The sequence below is a fragment of the Dermacentor variabilis genome, chromosome 4 (assembly GCF_050947875.1).
Source record: "Dermacentor variabilis isolate Ectoservices chromosome 4, ASM5094787v1, whole genome shotgun sequence".
Taxonomy (NCBI): domain Eukaryota; kingdom Metazoa; phylum Arthropoda; class Arachnida; order Ixodida; family Ixodidae; genus Dermacentor; species Dermacentor variabilis.
Window position 1 is genome coordinate 44,683,101 of NC_134571.1, and position 19,312 is coordinate 44,702,412.

General features: G+C 45.3%; 1 protein-coding gene across 12 annotated transcripts in view; it reads right to left on the bottom strand.

Moving 5' to 3' along the window:
• Stim (stromal interaction molecule) overlaps positions 1-19,312 on the bottom strand; it is a 53,241-nt gene that overhangs the window by 9,921 nt on the left and 24,008 nt on the right. For 2 of the 12 annotated variants that reach the window (XM_075688849.1, XM_075688856.1), the window contains exons 10-13: positions 11,531-11,748; positions 7,495-7,566; positions 4,042-4,251; positions 1,846-2,071 (exon numbers count right to left, since the gene is read on the bottom strand). In XM_075688849.1, the coding sequence (XP_075544964.1) occupies positions 1,846-2,071; positions 4,042-4,251; positions 7,495-7,566; positions 11,531-11,748 (726 nt within the window). Of the gene's footprint in view, positions 1-1,824; positions 2,072-4,041; positions 4,252-7,494; positions 7,567-11,530; positions 11,749-19,312 lie in introns of those variants that run through there. The other 10 variants (XM_075688852.1, XM_075688860.1, XM_075688850.1 and 7 more) reach the window with 10 other exon arrangements.

Sequence of the window (19,312 nt, forward strand, 5' to 3'; positions counted from 1 at the left end):
CATTAGCTACCACGTAAACAAACAGATGAAGCTCTACCCCAAATGCGAGATACTGAATTTGCCTTGCATGAAGGAATTTGTTGGCACCGTCACTGGTAATGAGCTTGAGAAAAAAATTGGAAAAAATAGCAAGCTCAAATGACACGCTTGCATGAAGAGAGAGAAGAGGTATGTTATGTGCAAAGCCAGATAAATGACAAACTGAAATCCACCGCGAAGCTTTTTCTTGCCGTGGATGAGAGCTGCAACGTGTCTGGCAGCCCACAGCTTATCATGTTAGTGCATGTTGTGGATAGCTTGGCCATTGTCCAAGAGTAGCTATCGTGCAGAAAGCTCGAAACAAAAGCGAAGTGTCAACTTCTTCAATTCTATCAACAGTTTTTTGTCTGCATGGACTCTAATGGGATATGTGTATGGGAAGGCACACTGATGGTGCCCGTGCATTCATAAGCAAATTGGCAGGTTTGCTAGGCTTTGTCAAGCAAGTAAACAGTTCAGTTGTATTTATACATTTTATGCTTCCCAGGGAGGCTTTGGAATAAAGGGAACTGAGCCAACAGCTAGCAAGCATGGTTGAGTGTGTTGTCTGAACAGCATCAAAGCAAGGCCTAAGGCCAGTTGCCTTTTCAAAGTGCTTTGCCAAGAGATGGATTCAGATGGATTCACCTACTTATGGAGGTGAGCTGGCTGTCACACAGAAAAGTGCGACAGGATGAAGTGAGCATTATTGTGGCAAAAGAGGCTGGCAGATCCTTTCAAAGATCCCTTATATTCCTCACTAAGCTTGCCTATCTGTATGACATGTTAGCAGCTCAATCAACTAAGCTCCAGCATGCAAGGAGTTGGGAGTAATGTTGTACTATCATCTGGTGACAAAGTGAAGGGCTTCTGCAGGAAACTTCAAGGTTGGCTGAGCCGGGCGGGAAGGAATTATTATTCTCCATTTAAGTTGCTGAATGACTTAACATCTGGGACAGTATTCGCAGCTGACAAGGGAAACATCTGGGACGGTATTTGCAGCTCACAAAGAGACAGTAATAACAGATTTGAGCATGCTCATGTGCCACATAATGAGTTACCTCCTAGAATCGGCCTGCCACCCCCTTTACAGGCAAATATAATTTGCTTCACTCATGAAATTCTTGATGCTAAAGATAAGCTAGAGCTTCTAGAAAACACTACAACAAAGGCAAAGTTTGCACACTGTGGACCTCAAAACATTTTAGTTAGGGACAGCTCTAAAAAAGACTAAGATTGTTGTTACAGCCTTTGACACCAAATGCATGTGAACATGCTTTTTCAAGACTTCCTTACTTGAAAAGCAAGTATTGCAACCAACTGAACGTCAATGCAGACATGCAACTATGTATAAGTTCAACAATGCCACAAATTGACGAGCTAGCAAAAGCAAAGAAGGCCATTTGATGTGTTACTTACACATGCCAATAAATAGTATCCCTTTCATGTCTGAATACTTTCGTTTTCTGGTGCAGTATTCTACACAATGTATGGCTTGTGCAATCAATAAACAGTGTTCACTTCACATTGCAAATGCTTCCATTCTTTGTTGTGACATCATACACAAGTTATTATTTCTATTATTCCTAGCAGCTCTACCATAAAACAATGGTGTGGAGAACTAAGTTCGCTGCATTAAGTTCACTCCAACTGGATTAGCCACGTGGCACGCGTTGATACTGAAGTGGCATACTTTTAAAGTGACCAAATAAAGACACAACCCTGGTTACGCTTACTTGGTGCTGATGATGTACAAGCAATGAAAGATCCAGAGTCTACGAAAAGTGCACACAATCGTGGAGTTACCTTCTAAACACCATTGCTAACCTGCTGTCCCCGACCATGAAAGATACAGCACTGGGTGCAGGGGTTCCTGCCGACAGTACTGTGGGCAGAGAAGAGTCTGTGAACTCTTCTGCGTCATCATCAGTCTCATCCAGGAGAGCAAGCCTTTGAGAGGAGGCCCCGTTGGACTTGGTTGCACTGATTGGCAGAGTGCTCGGCCGCTCGGGACACCTCAAACTCAGCAGCGAAGCTACACTTGATACTGAGCCTGCGAAAATGCAGCAGCAATACTCCAGTGTTACAACCAGAGTGTTGAACAGAAACTTGTTTCGTTATGGTTTTCGTTACAGTTCAACAACGGAGCAAAAAAAATAATTCACATCAGTTCAAACTAGTTCACGTTTGTTTGCATAACTAAAGAATATGCACAAGTTACCTCAGACTTACCATGGCATCTTGCAGGATGTTTCAGGTTTCTATAAGACAAGATATCTTACCTTAAAGACAAGTGGGTTATATTTTGATACCAAGCATAGATTCGAAAAGTAATGGTGACGCAGCGACAGAAAGATAAGTGTACTAAGAAGCAGAAAGGAAGCAGCTGCTGGCTCCAGCACTCATGCTTGCGTTTTCCATTAGTAAACAGTGAAATATGTGCTTTGAGCCTGTGTGGTCATGCCACCTATTTGCACTTCTTGTATCTGTTGTGTCTCTCAAGCCCTGCGTACACACGGTATAACTCCCTGCACCTCCTAGCAACGACACTACAGTTGTTGGTTGGCTTCACTGCAGTGCACCATGCAGTTTGAGTTAGCAAAGTAAATTTTTTTTCTTGAACAATCATCTTAACTTTTTCAGTAGCTAGACATGTCATATGCTTTATACAATCAGACATGAAAGAATGAGCAAGCAAGGAAAGGAGGTACCATGCTAGAAGTGGCGGAAATTATATGGGTTATGCCTTTGTCACATCTCAATTTAGCCCCTGCCATTGTAGCAACAAGTAAACCTTAGCTGGTGCATACGGAGAGTTAAAATTTTCAGCGGTAAAGGTGGGGTTGCAGGTTATATGTGCATTTCACCTTATGGTATCGCTTTGCGGCAGCGCACGCCAAGCCGCCAGAAGTTGTACCTTCAGGCAAATTTTGCATGTAACCTACACCGATTATTCAGGGGGCTTCGGCTTGTTCAGTATATTGAGCAATCCCCACCAATTCTGAATAATCTGTCGGCTACTCTATACAGAGTAATATTCACGTGTATACCACAGTTATCTCTCTCGGGTCCCCCAAGAGCACCTTCACCTTATAATTATGACCACCTTATAATCGAATAAATATGGTCATTTCTAATGATACCCCCAGATCTTAGTGTCATTTCCCCAGACAAGTCTTTAAATGACAGCTAATGTCCTTTGCAAATGAGGGTGATGGGACGGATGTTAAGGAACACTTCACAGAAGTCAGTGTTTAGGATGACGATGTATTGGCACCAATTAAGCGACCCTCTTAGGGAATACCCATCGTCATCTTGATTTATGTCCACTCCAGGATGAAGGCCTCTCCAAGCAATCCGATCTCCAAGTACTCATCTTGGTTAGGCTGACTTCATCCTATGTCTCAATATTGCGCAATTTCATCGCACCACTGAATCCTGTGCTCTCAATTGTGCTGCCCTTGCCTTAGCACTGATTGTGTCACTGTAATACTTTTCTGTAAATCACTGCTTTTAATAGTCGCCAATAGTGGCTAATAGTGTTCTTAATAGTGCTAATAATGCTTATTAATAATTGATGAGCCTAAAGCCCCTCCATACATGATTCCACTGCCTAGCTTAAGTACCGCCAACCTACCCTCCTCCACTGTGTTCCTTTCGTTCATCCTCTCAGCTTCTGGCAGCAAGTGGAACTTACCATCATCTCGGCTTCTGGTTCTGAGCGGAAGCAAAATCGTCAGCTGTCTGCTACTGCTGCGCAGGTGTGCAAGCACAGAAAAACAATGAAGGGTGAAATTCTGGAAGCAAAATCGGTCTTGGCAATGAATCGGGGAAGGGTGGTGCGCATGAAAGGTTGGCGCTACCTAACAAAAGCAGTGGTGGTGCGTGGGTGGAAGGGCTTTAGGTGAGTCAGCTGTCATCACAACTGTAATTTCACGTCTTTCATAAAAACTACAAATAGTTCATTTGCCTTCCAATGCTAAAACAGCATTTCCACAAAGTCCCACGTGACGGGACACTCACCATTGAGGCTGGCCAAAGAAGCGGGCACAGTGGTGCTAGCGGCGGTGGAGACAGCGGCAGCAGCAGACTGAGGAAGGTTAGCGCTGTTAAGAGGCACAACACGGAAAGGAGGGAAGCCTGCAGCTGCGGCTAGCGTGCACTTGGTGAGGTCACAAGCCGGTGGCACAGAGGCAAGAAACAGAGCAGCTGAATTGTGCACCAGTTGCTGCACTATTTAGGAGCCAGAAATTCAAGGAGGGGAAGAAAAGGAAGTGGGTGGGTGGAAGGAAGGAGGAAAGCGGCAATCAGAGCAGTGGCCACAGCAAAACAACAGGAAAGAGAAAAGATGAGGTCAGTGAGACAAGAAGGTTATCTGAATAGAAACGTCAATGATGCAGAACAAGGACGAGGGCAGGATTAACAGGAGTCACACAGAAAACACACATAGATGGGTCATAACAACTGTACATTTTTTTTTTTCAGAGGGCAATTGTATATCCTGCAGCCGCTGCAAAGATACAAGGGTGACCTTCAGCGGTTAGGATTTATTTCAATAAGATATGGTCATTTCCAATGATGCCCACAGGTCTTAGTGCCATTTCGCCAGACAAGTTTTCACATCACGACAGCTAGTGTCCTTCGCAAACGATGGTGATGGGAAGGGTGTTAAGAAACAGCAGTTAGGTTTTATCCTTCAGTGGTTAGGTTTTATCACAATAAATCCTAACCACTGAAGGTCATCCTTGTACATTTGCAGTGCCAGTAGGAAACAATGAATCTTGGCACCGCTGTCACGATGAATCTTTCTGCAAAGGGTGGTGATGGGGCATGCCATGCTTTTGTTAATTCGAACTAATGTAAAGATTTGTCCAAGTCGGAGTTGAGGTAACATTTGTTTGCGCCGCTTGCTGAACCCTTAACCCTTTGAGGGTCGATTAATCCAGTTTGAATAGTAAGGAGTAGCACTTATTTTATTCAAAAAAGGAAACAGAAGGAATAAGGGGTTAGTAGACTGCACAGTGAATAAAATACCTTCGAAAAGAATGGTAAAATCCGCTGCAAATCGAGTTGAACATTCTCAAATACGAATAAGGAGGAGATGCATACCAAATGAAATATTTTCGTATATTAACTATTTCTATCAACTGATAGCAAGGTCATTGGTATGAGGCCCGAACTTTGTCAGAAATAGGAGTCTCACTCAACAGCTGGTAATTAAGTCAACCTCAACTGTCCTGACATACTCTCAGCCCCGCACAATGCCTCAGCATTGCACTTCACTGATTTAAACATTTGATTTTGGTTTGGATGAGGAAAACCTGCATCTCAGCGTCAGCCAACACTTTTTTTTTTTTTTTTGAACTCAAGCTGCTTCAAAGAAGTGGTGGCACGCTTCCTTCCCGGTTCATTCCTCAATGTGTAGGTCCTTTCCGTTCTCGTTGTCTTTCCAACACGCGTTTTCCCCACGGACCACTTGAAGCATACTCTTGGTTAGTAGTACAGTCAACGTACAATTTTTCGCACTCCCTAAGGGCCGCGGAAACGTCCAAAAAACCGGGCATTTCGAAAAAGGGGGATGACAAAAAATTGAATGCATGCCTTTTACTGATCTTGAGGGCTCAAAATTGCCACAGACTCTGAAGCTCGAAAAAGCTCTGAAGGACTGCCAGTACACTTATTAGGCATATCGGTGCTCGTACTGTGACAGGAGATGGCGGCTGCACGCGTGTATAAATAAGGAATGCGTACTGTGTCCCGTGAAAGTTGCCCCTTCCCAGGCTTGTTATGCTTCACTGCGTAACATTTTTGTGATGAGGCAAAGCTGACTTTCGGGACCCGGCATTATGCAACGCATTGTGCTTTCCGAGCTCCGAGGCTAATCGCCAGCAGCAGAAAGGCGGAGTCAGTGCCATTGCTGACAGCGGCGAATCCTTTCAATAAAAAACACGGCACCAAACGGCAAGAAACTTAATAGCGAACGTCGAAGCAGCTACGATTGGCGTTTCTGCGGCGATGGCTACGGCTGCCAGCGGATCTGCGTGAGAGCGCCGGTTCGAGGCGGCGAGATACTCGAAATCGAAGGTGGTTTCGGATCTGCGGTCACGGCAAAATGTACGGACAATCGGATAGCGAAAGGTTCTTGCGTCCGAAATTTCAGACGTTCTTATACAGTGACCCTATGGTATACGTGGTGGTGCCGCGAAGCTGTCGGACGTCCGGAAGTCGGTCGTTGACTGTACAATGGTAACTCCTCCAGCAGTCGACACGGCGTCGACGACGATTCGTTACGATTCCTCTGTGTTTTACTCGAGTCAGCTAGCATTATCGCGACCTTCGTTCCCTTTCGATAAAACTACAGCAAATTTTCCCTGATAGAAGCGAAAACTCCCCGAGTTTTCCCTGAGTATTTCCAGACTATTCAAAATCCCTGAGAATTCCCGGTTTTCCCGGTTGGTAGACATCCTGTGCATACATACCTTGCTCGTTTGACATCCATGGCATGTACTGCTCTCAAGATTTGATGCCTTGTTTGACAGCATCTGTCGAAACTGCGCCGTTTTGTCGGCATGAATATTTCCGATGCGATAAAGAATCGCACTTCTATTAGGAGGTGCGAACTTGCAGGGGCATGGTGCGGCACAGCGTTCAATATATCGAACATGATGGTGAATGGGACTTACATATATGCGCAGTACAGTGCTATACACTTGCATGTGATTTTCAAGGGGAAGTTACAACTCTTCGATGTAGACAATAATTCGATATATCGAAGGTTGATATATCCAGGATTGCCTGCATTAAAAATATAATTTTCTATGATATTTGACATTTTCAAATATTCAAACACCGCTTATAGTACGTTTTAATGATCAAGCCGGCGCACAAAACAGGAGACACTGAATGAATTCGTCTTTGCTTTGTCTTGGCTATGAGCTATGCGATGCGACTTATTCACCAATACTGAAGCTATAGATTATGTTTTAAAATTTACCATTTGTTTGCACGTATAACACACCAAAATATTTTTAAATTTAACATTAGAATTGGGGGTACTTTATATGCAAATTTTGACTTGAGGTGTGGCTTTATGGCATGAAGTTGGCCTCAAGGTGTGGTTTCATAGCACCATGGGCTGTGCTATCGTGAAACCACTTTTAGGGCAATGTTCTCTGAAGAAGTGGGGAGCAGAGCCACTGAAGATACGTGGGTGATTCATGCATATGCAAATGGGGACTGCATTACAAAGATTCAGACGTTGTATGGAGTGTTTCCGCAAGTTATACAGGCAGACTTTTTTTTTTATTTCCGGGGAGCTGTAACTGGGGATATGGCTTTACAGAAAAATACATATATTTGTTCATTCAGAATACTTCAAAGGTATTAAAATTTGAGCCATAGTGGACATTCGAAAATAGTGAACATTCGCACAATACATTTGAAGCATTTACATTTGCAGAAAAAGCAAAATCTCACCAGCGCTGATCCCATAGGCAGATTCTTCCTCAGCCAATGTACCCTCGCTACCTGAACGGGTCATTTGCTTGCCTGCAAAAAAGGGATCAGCTTGTCAATCTGAAGTTAACACAGCAGACGAAATTACAACTTTGCAGGGCACCTTTCGGGTTGCTTCTTGTTCCGAGGTAAAATTACTGCCTTATTTATGCGTGATAAATGGCACTTCTTGCGCTACATTGCAATGTGTTTCATTTTTGTTCTTTTCTGATATACACTTACTGCCTCAACTCCAATTGTGTCTGAACTGTAGCAGGCATATGCATAAAGACAGGCTTGTTTTATCAAACTGTACCTGGTACATGCAAGTTTCAAAGTTATAGCAATCATAACCCCTGGTTAGCCTAGAATGCCTTATAATCTCAGCCTAAATAAAGGCCAATCGCATGCTAGTTCATTCAATTAAACGTGCAGTGATCGTGATAACATGCCAACCATGGTATCGCAACGACAACAAGCTCTGCTTCAACGGGGCTGTGTGCCATACACAGTAACTGGATGAGGACATGTGATGAGAAATTGTATTAGAATCAACTGAAACTCACTAATAATGCTTAATGTGCATTAAACTAGAACAATATTATTCCGCTACTTTTGATTGAATTCCCACATTAATTATTCTGCCCTAACAGTTCAGACCCCGTACATGCTGCTATATTATATAAAGCCCAGCTGTGTTGACAGTTAAGAGGGACACCAAAGAGAAACGCTAAATCAGTTAACACAGATAATGTATTCTTGAAGAACTCAATTTTCTTTAATTTCACAGCAATAGGTTGATTATTTGATGAGAAAATGAAGCTCAAAATTCAATTGTTCAAATTTCATGCCCTAAGCCCAAGGGCCGGTGCATCAGTGTGATGACATGTATTTCCAAGTACATGTATTTTATTGTATTTGAGCTATTGTGGCCCAAGTGCAATGGGCCACAATACAGTCAAACCCACTTAAAACGATACTGGTTTTAAAAAATAATGAGAAGCTTCTGCACTATCAACTTTTGTATGTTTTCTATGGGAAAATAACCTGCTTACTACAATGCTTTAAAAATTAAATTATGGGGTTTTACATTCCAAAACCACGATCTGATTATGAGGCAGGCCATAGTGGGGCACTCTGGAAACTTGGATGACCTGGGGTTCTTTAAGGTGCACCTAAAACTAAGTACACGGGTGTTTTTGCATTTTGCTCCCATTAAAATGTGGCCACCGTGGCTGGGATTCGATCCCGTGACCTCGTGCTTAGCAGCCCAACACCATAGCCACTAAGCAACCACAGCAGGTTACTACAGTGCTCTCACGCCACATTATCGTTTATAACAATGAAGTCTGGCTGCTGGGTGTTCATGCTAAAAGGTAATCAAATGCGAAATCCTTGAAAAGAAATAAAGAAAGTGAAATGCGAGCTGTTGCACGGTCATCCGCCACCCCAACTGCCGCAGCATGCTTCTCTGCCTTGCCAGCCCACCTCTCTCGTCGCCCTTCCACCCCTCTGAACATGTATGAGTTGTGCTAATAGCTCCCCATGCCACACCACCCTACTAAACACAAATGGACCGAGCTAACTGTGCTGACAACGCACTGCTGGTGCTGCTCCCAGATTGCTCCCTGGGCCCTCATTCTGTGCAATTCTGCTGACGGATTAAGTTGCTTGTGCCTATCTTTGTTGCATCGAAGTCGTTCCTGGCCACGTGGTTTCTCAGCTTTGTTTGAGTCGCCGCCAAAACGAAAGATGGCTGATCATCCTGCTGATCATAGGCAGCGCACAACATTGCCGGTAAAATAAAATGCACTGCTACAGATTTGAAAATGAGATACTTCTAACCGATAAGGCTATCATTGCGAACATGCTTGCATCGTATAGACAGTGATGGCCACGACGGCAGCATTGATGCAGTAAGGCAGGCTGCCTCAGCATTGTCCCCATGGGAGGCCCTATAGACGATTCAGTCCCTCAAGGGCTTGTTTCCGCGAGGGACCTTCTGCTGCACTACATGGAGCACCTGGCTGCCTTGGAGAAGGATGTTGGCAAGCTTTGCGTAAAGCAAGCAAGGCTGATGGACATGGGGTTTTCTTGTTGCAAGTCTGTGGGAAGTGCGTGGCAAGATGCTTTTGGCGATCCCATCCCAGCATTTCTTCTGGATTTCTCAAGCTGAGATGCTGCCGTGGCAACCTTCCTGCATTGTTTAAAAGGCGCCTTTTGGGGCCACCAAAACGATGCCTTAGCAGAGTTTGCATGTCACACGCCACCTGCAACCCCTCTTTACAGTTGTTATAGAAGTGCCATTTTGGAATGCTGACAGCCGTGGCTTGTTAACACATGATCGGAACGTGCAGGAAGCAAAGTTAAATAGTTAAACGAGTCAATACAATCAGAAGCAGCATGGGGGAAGGTGGTAGGGAGGAGAATTGGCCTCCCCCATTTTGATTTTTTTTTCATGCAACCTGCTTATTACAATTATTGGTTATAACAATGGAATTTTCGTGGCACTTGATTATTGTTATAAGTGGGTTCAACTGTAGCTCAAGTAAATTCTTTTTAAGCTTTTTAAGTTCAGTCTTTGGCTTTTTTAGAATAAAGACACCATCAAAGCCCATGCCATCACGGCAAGCTGATGTGGAAACTTCAATGCAGCATCCTTACCCCTCTTTCGTTTTTCTGTCTTTTCTGACTTACCTAGCCTCCTCTCATAGTAAGCATGCAGCTATTGTGATTCTAGGAGCCTAATTTACTTACACATCTGAAACAATTTTTCTCTTTAGTGTCCCTTTAATGCAGATAACGGCACAAAAAGTAAAAAAAAAGAAACATAGTTACGGGTGAACACAAATACAGCTAAGCCTTGTCGTAATGAAATCACACCCAACATGAAAATAACTTCACTATATACAATATTCATCATAACCATATGTATATACTTGTTACATGCCGATATTGGCGATGAACATTTAGGTTTACTTAGATACTTGTTCATGACAAGTTCAATTATAGCACAGTAAAGTGTGGTAACGAAAAGAAAGGGGTTAACCGAGGGGCTTGATTTTTATTATAATCACGTCATGAGAAGCCAACAAATAAGGACACTGAGGTAAACATAGGGAAATTAATTGTACTTGCTAATTGAAATAAAGAAATGATAAATTAATGGCAATGAAAGTGGATGAAAAAACAACTTGCCACAGGTACGGAAAGATCCCACGTCTTCGCAGAGCATCGCACGTGTAATACGATGACGTGGGATCGTTCCCTACCTGCGGCAAGTTGTTTTCTCATCCACTTTCAATGTCATTAATTTATCATTTCTTTATTTCAGTTAGTAAGTACAAGTAATTTCCCCTATGTTTTCCTCAGTGTCTTTATTTGTTGGCTTCTCATGATATTAGTAAAGTGTGGTGGTACAATTTACAGCGCAGACACATTCTATATGTGAAAACAGAGGACACCATGCAGGCCAAGTATTAATATAATTGTTATAAGTAACATTTTGTTTGCATGCAGTTAAAACTGTTGGACATTCCCCGCAGCTTACCTCTATGTTCTACCTTGTCTATAGACTTCTTTAAATGTTCTGAACTGGGTGCCTTACTGCATCAGTCTGTAGAACTTCGCTGTCTATAACGATAAACTCGTAGATAAACAAAATTCTTAAAAATCACCTGTTTTACCTGTGTGCAGTAAAAGGTTGAAGAAATATTGTTTGTACTATCTAAAGTTCTCAAGAACACACATTGACCTGCCTTGACTTCTCAAATTCAGCTTGAAGAATCCATCCAATTAGGTCCCTTTTGATGAATGGCAGTTCCTATCTTGGTTTACAATGCCTAGCAATACATTTGTAGCATACAGCCTCATTTGAAAATGTTCTGTCGGCAACCCAGAGAAAAAACATGTACGTAAGATCCAAGTTTCTTCCACTGTACCTGCTTCACTACTGTGCCCCATCACAAAAACAAATTCTAGCACCTTGTAGCAAGGGGTTTTGAAGCGGTGAACGAACCCTGTCTGAAACTGCCACAGTAAGCGCCAAACGCACCAACGGAATAGGAGTGGGGCAAAAAGGAGGCAGCACTGCCATTGAGGAAAGAACCTCGTAGCATGTTCTCCAGGGAGCCCAGCCCCTGGTTGTTGACGATGGAGAAGCCGCAGAGTCGCTCGATCTGCTTCCAACGTTGCAGTCGCTCCTGAAGGTCCTTCGTCACCTCTGACAACGCAGCCCTGCATAGCACGGTTCGCTCACTCAAACACTACTACAGTAAAACCTCAATACAGCTGAACCTCGCAATAACAAAATTGGCGGGGAACACAAACAAATTCGCTTTCGCGAGAATTTCGTTGTTGCGGAGTGAGACAGCACAAGTAACGCGTTGCAGAATGAAACTTTGCTGTCAAAATTCTGCTAGCCTAATTTTGCAAGCTTGCCGACAGTACAAAGTGCGCCGCATGTGTCTCTCAGCAGTGGCACCACCACCGTGGAGTAATATTTTCGGTCAATTGCTTTCTGAGATATACTCACTTCTGCGAGATCTCGCGTAGCTCGGCACCGGACACAGGGCAACAGTGTTACACGCACGCAGCAACATTTCTACAGCGCACGCTGTTGCCTGTACGCACAGACATGTCCGGTGCCGAGCAGGAAAGTTATAGTATCTCACATTCCCAAAGGCAAGCAACCGAGATTCTGGCCCGTCTGTGCAAATCTATGTCCGGCATCAAATCCGCACGCAATGCTTGTTGAGTGGCACCAAAACGTGTGTTCTTAAAGCAAGGGATGCATATTCCCAGACAATCGCTCAATAATGGCGTGATGCGTGGCACTCTATGGTGTGACCACCATCTGAAGCCCCATAAACAATTCCAGGATTCTGGACTACTGACTGCTGAACATATTCAGCATGACTGCTGAGGATTCTGTCGAAACCTCAGCAGTCATGGACGCATTACGGAATCAAGGTGTAGACGAGCCGTATGTAAAAATAGTGAAAGATATCTATAGCGGCTCCACAGCCACCATAGTCCTCCATAAAGAAAGCAACAAAATCCCAATAAAGAAAGGCGTCAGGCAGGGAGATACGATCTCTCCAATGCTATTCACAGCGTGTTTACAGGAGGTATTCAGAGACATGGATTGGGAAGAATTGGGGATAAATGTTAATGGAGAATACCTTAGTAACTTGCGATTCGCTGATGACATTGCCTTGCTTAGTAACTCAGGGGACCAACTGCAATGCATGCTCACTGGCCCGGAGGGGCAAAGCCGAAGGGTCGGTTTAAAATTAATCTGCAGAAAACTAAAGTAATCTCTAACAGTCTCGGAAGAGAACAGCACTTTACGATAGCTAGCGAGGCAATGGAAGTGGTAAGGGAATACATCTACTTAGGACAGGTAGTGACTGCGGATCCGGATCATGAGACTGAAATAATCAGAAGAATAAGAATGGGCTGGGGTGCGTTTGGCAGGAATTCTCAGATCATGAACAGCAGGCTGCCATTATCCCTCAAGAGAAAAGTATATAACCCCCAGCTGTGTCTTACCAGTACTCACGTACGGGGCAGAAACCTGGAGGCTTACGAAAAGGGTTCTGCTTAAATTGAGGACGACGCAACGAGCTATGGAAAGAAGAATGATAAGTGCAACGTTAAGGGTTAAGAAAAGAACAGATTGGGTGAGAGAACAAACGCGAGTTAATGATATCTTAGTTGAAATCAAGAAAAAGAAATGGGCATGGGCAGGACATGTAATGAGGAGGGAAGATAACCGATGGTCATTAAGGGTTACGGACTGGATTCCAAGGGAAGGGAAGCGTAGCAGGGGGCGGCAGAAAGTTAGGTGGGCGGATGAGATTAAGAAGTTGCTTCATTTTTCTCACCGAGGCGCACAATACGCACTACACTATAAAGGCTGCAAGCTGCACTCAAACAGAGAAAAAACTATACACTATACGGCTGTATTTCACAGATGCTCATAGTTTTTTTTATTTTTCAGCTTCAAGCCACCCTTCACAAGACTAGCGTTAGATTTACACGGCAGGTGTGAAAGTGAAATGTGAACAAAGCACTGGCCCAGCTGAGTGGGCTACGGATGGACACAAAGAGGTGTGTGTGTGTGTGTGTGCGTGTGTGTGTGTGTGTCTCCCCTGCGCGCGCGTGCGGCAGCAGGGGAGACGTGAAGGGGAGGGAGGGGGGTGTTGCAAGAACTTGTCGTGGCCCTCCCAATTTCAGAACCTTTGAAAAGTGGCAAGCGATGCTGCAACTGACAATGAAAAGGCCCCTGCTCTTTACCATTGGCATGGCCGCAGTCGATATACTCAGCGCCAACTAAGGCTATGCCGAAGTAATTGTGTCATGTGGCGCACGGCCCACACTTTCGCCTGTCGTGCAAATTAACCTTCATGCGCTGATGATAACCTGCACAACTCACCTGCCCCTAAAGCTAGGAGAAACCTGTCTGTGTTTTGGAGGAAGACTAGAAAGGAAAGCTTTCTATGCAATAAAAGTCACCTCGTCAAGCTGCTTGTAGCTTTTAGCGACTGCCCCATCCATTTTTGTAACAAAAGGAAAAATAAGTTACAGCAGACCATCGTTGATACAATCCCTTTCCGCATCTTTCGTGATCGAGAACACAAATAATAGCCCAATATAGTTCCACTTACGTTTTACTGCTTCCCACGTTCCCGGAAAATGCAATTTTTTTTGCACCAACCTTCAGTACATCGCAAGACTGCACTTGTATAATACTTCTTCGGGCTGCTAGATCCCACGTAAACAAGCAAAGGTGTGCGGAGTGCACAATCGAGAATAGTAGCTAGCTGCCACAGCAGCTTCCCCGCAATATTTGCCCACCTTTCAAGTGAAAACGTAGGCATGCACACAGTTTCTTATACTAATACCCGTAAATGTACTCCCAGGTTGTCACACAACTAGTCAGAGCTATTGCCACCAACCTATTAGATAAGCATCTTATCTGTTTCACAGTGTGTGGGCAGTAATGATGTTAGAAGAGCACTGCATGCTTTTGATCAGCAATAACCCAAATACACCGCCATTCCCTGCGGCAGGCAGTGCAAAGGAAGCGGCGTGCATCACTCTGGTGCATGGAGCAAGAAATATTTAGGAGTGGCAACTCCGCTGTTTGCGGCGACCAGAGAAAGTCACAAGCCCGCGGAGCCGTTATCGTGCTGGCGGCGTCTGGCGGCCTGGAAAGAAATTACCGCCGTTGAGAGCGCGCCGGAGCCGCCTGCCCGGGCGCTGCATTTTTTTTTTCGCTGCGGCTTCTCTGATGCGCCGCATGGCCCTGCCACTGTATACAGCCCCGTCGGCGCATACAACAATTGTGACCTTATCTGGTCGCCCGCGCTCGCTCGCGCTGACGGGAGTTTCACCTCATAATGTCTTACTCCAAGCTCTGGTGGCACCATAGGTATCATATTCTAATGTTGCCCACCAGCTTGATTTAGTTTCTATTTCCAGTCTTAAAACACTATGCAATAGGAAATCAATTTGTGCCTAGAGTCGCTTGGGCCCTACCATCTCGACGCGCGCCCATGTTTTGTGGTGCAACGGTTCGCGCTGAGTGGGTCCATGAAAACTTCCCACCAAAATTCCCCGCCCAAAGAAGCTGTTGACTCAGGCCAGATTTGAGAAGCACAAATGCAAGGATACGTTCGATTCTCCTACACCACCATAACCAGTTCACGAGGTGCTGCACCCTGCCATTCGTTTCAGCGATGCGGCAATGGCACTTTCTGAACCATGACGTTTGTCTAAAAAAGTGCAGGAATGGTGCAGGGCTGGTTCACGATTTTGCTGCACCCACTCAACTGTTGGTGCTGATTTGGTGCAGGCGTATAGGTGCGAAGCAGCGCTGCAGCAGACGACATAGCACACGGGCATGAGCCGACACATAAGTCTGACATAACATAATGCCTGCACCATGTCTGCGCCTTTGCATTCGTTTCAAGTGTCTCGCTGGGCCTGCACCTCAGGAATAGAGCTGCACAATTTCTGAACTTCTTGTGAACTGCCGTGAACTGGCTAACAGCGGTGCAGGCGAATTGAACAGACCCAAAGTTTGCTGAAGCTGTAAAAACAACAGCCGTTTCAGGGCCGCTCGAGCCACACCAGCTTGGCACATGTCAGCGTCTCGTATTGTGCTGTAACGATTCACGCAACTTCCTATTGCATGTTTTTTCTACCCTTTTGTGCCATAACATATGAACGAGGTTCTATTGTATTTGTACAGTTAAATGTCGATATACAGAACTTCAATATAATGAAATTCTCAATGTAACAAAATATTTAACTTTTCTTTATCTCTTGTCCATGAACACTGTGTATTTAGAACCTCAATATAACGAAGTGGGTTTGTATGCAATTTCAATATAATGAAATTTCACTGCTGCCACAAACTACTGCCTTGAGGATAAACAGAAACTTCCATGGATTCAGATGGTCAAAGGATTGAATTACAGTTAAACCTGCCTATAATGAACCTCCATACAATGAATTTCTTGATATTCCGAAGTTTTTCTATTCTCTGCCATCACTCCACAGAAGCACATGTATCTGTGACCTGTATGTAACAATGTGGCGATGGGAGACACAGTGATTTTACCCCAAATTTTGTTATTTTAACGCGAGAAGCAGCCACTTGCATCGCCTACAGTTTCCCCACCACTGATAGAGCGCAAAACTATGTCATCGTGCTTGGCGCACATGTGGTAACTCCGGCGACAGCGACGCTTCCGCAGAGTGCCACCGGCACAAAGAGTAGGGAGCGATGATGCTTGTTCGGGTGTGTTTGCGCATGCGTTGAGGCACCCCCTGCATCCCTTGAGCTGGCTGGAAACGTAATTCTTGCTGCCGCGGCTGTGTCATTATTTCCTTCTCCTTCAAACATCCTGCCGCTCGTCGTGAGTAACGTTGCTGCCGCTTTCAGGTTGCTGGTGGCTAAAGCCCCTTGATAATTTCTGGTGGTGCGTTGGCAGCGCTACTTTTTGGTACCTGCAGAAGTCCCTGCACTTCACTTTGTTAACCTGACAACAGGTGACACTACTAAGAAGCAAAGGACTGTAGCGCTCTGTGTCTCGTGGACGCGTGGTCTCTCTTTGTCTCTTCCTTCGTTTTTGAGGCTGTGCGCGCGTGCGAGTCGGCTCCTGTGGCCATACATGCAGTCACTTCGGTGTATCATTCCAAAGATGGGTGCCTTGACGAAGAAACGAAAAATATTGACTCTTGAAGACAAAATGGCCATCTCAGACGCTGTTTCTGGAGGGAAAAAAAAAAAAAGAAAGATGTAGCTGTCAAATTTGGCGTCCCAACTAGTTCAGGCTTGAAAACTGATTCAGGCCGCAGAAACCGACAGTGGAGAGGAGGAGCTTCCAGGGCTACCCGATCTCGCTGAAGCTTGGGTTTCAATGCGCACGAATGGAGCAGCCCCGGACGACATGCAGCTTTGCAATTTTTTGTATGCAGATGACTGCACCGTCACTACCAAAGAGATCTAGGATGAGGCGCTAGTGGAAAGTGTCCGATATCACAGTGTTGACGACAGATCTTCGGAGGTCGACTCATCACGTGCTTGGCCTTCCGCGAAGGAAGTGCTGGATGCCATTGTAGTTTCGCGCCATGTCGCAGGCTTGCTAGACGATGATGGTGCAGCGTGGTGTTCCTTGATGTCTTACGAGTGTTCAGTGTTGTCATCCCTTACGAACAAGCAACAGAGCAAAACAAGTTTCTTGCTGCTAAATAAATGCATTTTGGGCGAGTACCTCCAGTTCCCTCTTTGTATAATTTGTGCATCTCTTTTTCGGATTTTCATGCCGAAACTGCATATAACGAAAGCCTTTTTGTAATGAAAATTTCAAGCATTTTTCCATTTCGTTATATCCTGGTTTAACTGCACGAGCTGCTGTTCGGAAGCACACCTCTCAGATCGCGCACTGTGCGACAAGAGCGACCACGGAAGTGGAGTCGCAACATGTTCTGTATAAAGGCCAATTGTGTTAAGATCCTATCGCGCCTCGCGTGCTATGTGCTTTATGTGCAAGTGGAAGTGTGCAAGGGTGAGACAAGAAAGATGGTGGCTTCACGAGTGCTGCCTTCCCGCGCGAGCAAAGGGAAAGAGGGGAGGGAAGCAAGCTCGCGGTAATGTGATCGAGTGTGCGTGAGGGCGCAGAGTGAGGGACAAGTTGGCGCACGTCTCAGTTCCTGATGCGCGTTTTGGCCGTGGCTGCGCATGGGTGTAAGTGCGGCTGAGTGCATATGCAGCCAAGCACCCTGCTTTAGAGGTAACCTGCCGCATATGAAAAGAGCGGTCACGTTGAGACGGCGTGGCATCATGTAAGCTGTCTACCCATGAATTTAGTATTGGAGGTTGCATAATCTAGAGTTTCAGTGAACCACTGAAGAAAGAGGCAGACGAAGCATTCGCTCTCCGCTGCCGACACTTTCATGGGCGATGCTATCAGCCACTTGGGCGGACTGCGTGCAAAAGCGTGGCTGGCTTTACTTAATTCGTACTGCCGCCACGAAGATATCGTCGACGTAGTATGAAACCGTACCATTCATCACCGACTCCCAAATTCATCAAAAAGAACTGTTTCCTCATTCAAATTTGCTTTTTGCGATTGTCCAATAATTTGAAAAATTATGCGGCTCCTTTTTGTGTAAGAAAAATCGACTGGTGCATGTACTTACTCTATTTACACGACTGTAAGTCGACTTGAATATAGGTCAACACCCCCAAAATCGCATGTCTCAACAAAAGAAAAAGAGGAAAAAAAAACATGCAAGCGCATTTCACACAAAGGAAATTTATTGACGCGGCTGCTGAAGACTACTCGTCGTCACTGGAGTCGTAATCACTGGTGCTGCTGCCGTCCTAGCTGCTGCGGTCCCACAGCATGTCGTCATCAAGTGCGAGTCCACACTTGGCGAATGTGCACACCACGCCATTGCGCAGTACTGCCGCCCACGCAGAGAGGACCCACCCACACATAGTAGCCACAGAGGCCCTCCTCACATACCCAGTTGGGGTAAGTTCATGGTTTTCTGTAGATATCCACTCGTTGTATTCGTGGTGCAAGAGGTCAAAGGCTTCCCCCACATCGAGAGGCTCAACCTGCCCTGTCAGGCCACCGGGAATTACGAGCATGTCAGTGTGCTCCTTCTGAAGCACCGCTTTCGCCTTGGCTGTGAGGTGGCTCTGGACTGAGTCTAACACTAGCAGCTTGGGGATGTCTCTATTGAGGGACGCCCCCGGCCTTAGGAGCCACACCAGATGGTACCACTCCACTACCATGTCACCCGTCGTAAAGCCCTTTGCATTTGCCTGTACCACAACGCCTTTAGGAAGTACTTCTTCAGGCATAGTCTTCCTTTTGAACACGATGTACGGGCGAAGCTTGGTGCCATCCGCCAAGCATGACAGCATGACAGTAAAACGCAGCTTTTCATTGCCCGCTGCGAGTAGGTTCACATCACGTGCTCCCTTAATGCTCACTTTCGTATTGCTGGCCATGTCAAAGTATACAGGAGTTTGGTCAGTATTGCCGATTTGGCTGAGCAAATACCGTCGGGAGTCGCGGAGTTTCAGAAAGTGCCTATGGATAACGAGGACCTCCTCCTATGCAGCCGGCAACTTTTGGCACATGCTGGTGCGTCTATGTAGGGAGAAGCCACCCCTCTTCATAAATTTAGATGCTCAGGCCCTGCTAGATTTGAACTGGATCCTTGGTATCCCTGCTTCCGAAGCGAAGACATGGGCTTGTTGCGCGATCAT